The sequence below is a fragment of the Trichosurus vulpecula genome, chromosome 9 (assembly GCF_011100635.1).
Source record: "Trichosurus vulpecula isolate mTriVul1 chromosome 9, mTriVul1.pri, whole genome shotgun sequence".
NCBI classification, from domain to species: Eukaryota; Metazoa; Chordata; class Mammalia; order Diprotodontia; family Phalangeridae; genus Trichosurus; species Trichosurus vulpecula.
Genome location: NC_050581.1, coordinates 88806194 through 88810538, shown reverse-complemented (window position 1 = coordinate 88810538; position 4345 = coordinate 88806194). Strand labels below are relative to the sequence as shown.

General features: G+C 35.7%; 1 protein-coding gene across 8 annotated transcripts in view; it reads left to right on the top strand.

Moving 5' to 3' along the window:
* Positions 1–621: 621 nt before the first annotated feature.
* PTPRD (protein tyrosine phosphatase receptor type D) overlaps positions 622–4345 on the top strand; it is a 220386-nt gene continuing 216662 nt past the window's right edge. For 5 of the 8 annotated variants that reach the window (XM_036737979.1, XM_036737983.1, XM_036737981.1 and 2 more), the window contains exons 1-3: positions 622–805; positions 2030–2038; positions 2761–2778. In XM_036737979.1, coding sequence (XP_036593874.1) covers positions 652–805; positions 2030–2038; positions 2761–2778 — 181 coding nt within the window. In that variant the 5' untranslated portion in view covers positions 622–651. The remainder of the gene's footprint in view (positions 806–2029; positions 2039–2760; positions 2779–4345) is intronic. The other 3 variants (XM_036737977.1, XM_036737980.1, XM_036737982.1) reach the window with 3 other exon arrangements.

The following is a 4345-nucleotide window of genomic DNA, read 5'->3' as shown; positions in this document are numbered from 1 at the left end:
GGACTACTGAACCCCCTAAAAAATGGATGTCACACTCTTCCCACAAGTATAAACACATGAATTGAAAGAATGGACACACATAGGAATATGCCTGAGGGGTACATTAAGTAGGAATACTAATGGTTGTTTTAAAATCCAAAACTTTAATGTTAGTCAATAAAAACAACAACAAGTATACGTATGTAGGAAATACATAACTTAGGGACATGTATAGAGAGGTACGTATGAGGTTATGTGTAAAGAGACAACTCAAATCTCCAGTGCTACAGAGATACTCATGCCTCCAAATACATCTAGGCGTTCTGTATTCATTGCTCACTGCTGCTGACCCTTCTCGTCTTGATTATTTTATTCTGCCACTTACTGAGCTTCAAGTGGAATCTTCAGCTGAGGTTCTTCTCCCTGTCCCCATTAAAGGAACAGTGGGTTCTTCCATCTCTCATTCATCTTAGAACCCAGAGGCTAAGCTTCAGTAATCTTAGGAAGGTGGAGCCTTTATATACTCTGTAATCGGGATAGGAACTTCAATGAATACAGATCAATTTATTTCTAAAACTAAGGCTTGTTAAATTTAGTTTGTTTAATATATATCTGTCTTTTTTTCTGTGTATTACAGAGGATCAGATTCCCCGGGGCTTCCCTACCATAGACATGGGCCCACAGTTAAAGGTGGTTGAGCGTACTCGCACAGCCACCATGCTCTGTGCAGCCAGCGGTAACCCAGATCCAGAAATCACTTGGTTCAAAGATTTCTTGCCTGTGGACACAAGTAACAACAATGGACGCATCAAACAGTTACGATCAGGTAGAGTCTTGTTACTGTTTCAACTAACGCCTAGAGATTTTTCCCCCTTTCACTATTATTTTCTTTTATTTTAATTTTAGGTAATGATTTTTCTTCCTCTTTTCTTCTTTGTTATTTAATGTGTTGTCCATTTCTGTGATGTTGTCATAGCCTATTTCAGAGTCTGTCTCTCTCTCTTTCTCTCTCTGTCTGTTTTGCAGCTTCTGTTTATTCCACATTGCTCACTGCTGTGACTGTATTTTTTGATAATTTTTTAACTGCTCTTTGGCAGTATTTGGTGAATCCATTTTCTTCTCTTTCTTTCTTCTTTCTTTCTTTTTTTTTGACAAATTTATTTCAACATTGGACTTCATTCAGAACTTGCAAGGAGTACCAATGGTTATTTCCATTACAATCCAAAACTTTCATATTAGACTCTAAAAACAAATTAATAAAAAGTGTGGTTTGTGCTGTCTTTTCCATATTTGAACCCTCCAAAGCTTAGCAAGTTTGGACACATCTTCTTTCTTCTCACAAATACATAAAACACAGATTTTTTCCCCATGTATATAACCAGATATATATTTTTTTCGAGTTCTGTTATAACCCATGAAAGCAAGGGGCCTTTTCCCCCTCTGAAGAAGAATTTTCTAACATATTAGCCACAGTAGTGTGCGCCCACGCAAAAGCTTTTTGAACCCCTCAGTGTCTGGATCTACAGAAGCCTGCTTTGGTGTAGACTCCAGCTTTTGCTGCTCGCTCTCTCTCTCTCTTTGCCCGTTGCCCTTCCCCCAGTAGTCCTTCCTTCTCTTTCCCTTCCTCCCCAGTCCCCAGGTTTATTCTTTTGTTCTCTTTAGATTAGAGGGGGAAAAAAAGATAATTCTAAATTTCTTAAGTGTTAAAACCTATCCCCAGATAATGTCACGGGGACTTATAATAAACTGTTACCTTGGCATTAGTAATAATAATATTGGTGTAGAATAGTTCTTAACTGCCTGTCTTCCCAGAATTCTCAGCTTTTGACCTGTCCTGTGATGTTAAACCGTCTTGTTAATTGCCTCTTTGCTTGTTGTCAGCAGAATTGTGTAGATTGACCTGTTAATGTAAATTAAGAATTAATTATTCACATGTGACATAGATTATTTAGTATATAAAGCTTTAACTCTGAAAACTTATGTGCCAAATTATAAGGAATATAATAATATTTTTATGCTGTCTTTCTTCTCTCCGTATTTAAATCTCCAGAATCTATTGGTAAGTGCTTAGTTCTGAAGCGCACTTCACCCCCACTAATTTCCATATTCAGAATATTATTATTATAATATTATTATTATTATTAAAATGCATGGCATGCATTTTACTAACAGTCAGTGTAGTCACCAGATCTCTAGTGGCGCACACACGCACACCTCCACAGAAATGTTGTCGTAGAAACACATGTCTAGCAGAAACAATACACAAGTCTCACATAAATGTAGTGCAGAAATTGCCTTATATAACCTCAAATGCAGTATTTGTTTTCAGATAGCTTTCAGTATATCCTATATAGTACATATATATATATGCCTAGCTATATATATATTTATATATACACTTAAATAGATTATCCAATTTTTTTCTGAAAAATTATTATTGTAAAGTCTTTTTTAAATGCATATGAGGCCTATGCAATATATTTCTAACCCTATGTAGATATAACCTAAGATCTAAGAATTCAGTTGCTAATCTTGAGACAGGCTATGCTGCCTATTGGGCCTTTTGCCTTTTTGTGGTACAATGCAACTTGCTTTTATAACCTAATAATAATAATATCTAATATATTCCTGTTTTACCAGTATAGTAATTCAAGTTTCTTTTTAAGACCTTATTTAATTCTGTAAATCTAATTTGATTCTTCTTCCAAAGCCCTAGCCTCCTTCTTCTCGTACTAATGCTTCTTCTTTCTAATCTTATTTGCATTCATATTATCCACCCAGGTGGTACACCAATAAGAGGTAAGAGTGCTGAACTAACGTTCACAGAATGATCTTACTCATTCTTTCTGTCCTTTCATCCTTCTCATCTTTGTCCTGTTTAAAGAAAACATGCAAAAATGTCCGTCATCTTTATTTTTTCCTTTGTCCTGTTTGGTTATGATCAGTGACTCTCATCTTGTGACCTTTAATTTTCTTTTTTCCTTTCTCTTTTGTTTTGTTCATTTGATAAAAAAGATAATTTAATTTGTGATATGCTTCAAAGAAAGCATATCCAGGTCTTTTGGCCATAGACCAGTCACAGCGTACCATCTGTCCCTCTCTTTATTTTTTCTTTTTCTTCTTCTTTTTCCTTTTTCTTTTTTTCCTCTTTTTTTTGTCCAACTGGAGAAAAAAAAAAGATCATTTTTTTTTCTTCCTTAGCTGTTCTTGTTCTGGACCAAAGCCAAGGTGGTCTGGAGAACAGTTGCAGACATGCAGAAGACAACCTGGAAATATCTTCTTTTTGTCTTTATCTTTCAAAAGGGTTTTTGATTTTGTTCTTCGATTCTTTTTTCTTTAACCATCATCAAAATTAAAAAAAAAGACTCTCCCTTCCCCCACCTGATCCCACTTTCCTAAGATGTGACAGCAATGCTTCTCCCCCTCCCCCCTGTCCTTTTTTTTTTTCTTGGATTTACTCGTCTCTGGATTTTTGTATCTTCTATTCTTCAGGCTTTGGAAAACATTGATGACTCAGTATTCTTGGTGGTATGTGGTATTGCTGGCTTTTGATACTTTGACGCAGTGTTTTCTTGTTTCGTATTTTTCTTGGGGTTTTGTGACACCACACTGCTAATCCCACTGGTGGATTTTGATGGGTGTCTTAAGGGGACCTTCCTGAGGTTCTCAAGCAGTGGTTGGTTGGTTCTTCCTTGTTGGCCTAGACCATGCTTTTTAACTTTTTTTTGTCTTCTAATTCAAATACTCTTTGTTTTTCAGCAAATGTTAACTTAAAAGATTGTAAGTTATGGGAAACTGTCTTTCTTTTCTTACAAATCTGCATGTCTTAAGGGAGTTTTGTTTCTTTAAAGAATATTTTGATGATAATGAATAACTAATGTGGTTTCTTTTTTTTCCCACTTCACGCAGCCTTTTTGTACTTGCTGCTCATTTTTGGCTTTCTTCAGCAGAAGACTTTCTTGAAAACCAGAATTGCTTTTTTTGAGAGTACCTATCTTTGGCACCTACTTTTGATAATAAAACCAAACCAAACCAAACAAAACAAAAAAATTAATATTTTGTTTTATTTAAAAGCCATACTTCCTTGAAGCAGTCTCACCCATCTTCATTTGAATAGTCTAGGAAATAAGAATGTTAATTGCATAGTGAAGTTGTGTTTCAAAAGCGGAAATTTGTTTCCCTGTACTAGTATTGATGATATGAAAGAAAATAATCTATTTATGTTTTTTTTTTCATCGCATCATTTTCTGTCTGTGCACCTTAGCGAGAAAATGAACCGACGTTGAGTGGACCTTCGCGTTCAGGGCTTTTCATGTTGTTAAGGGGTTTAGAGTTCTCCTCTGAGAAGGCCTCCTCTGACCGCCTC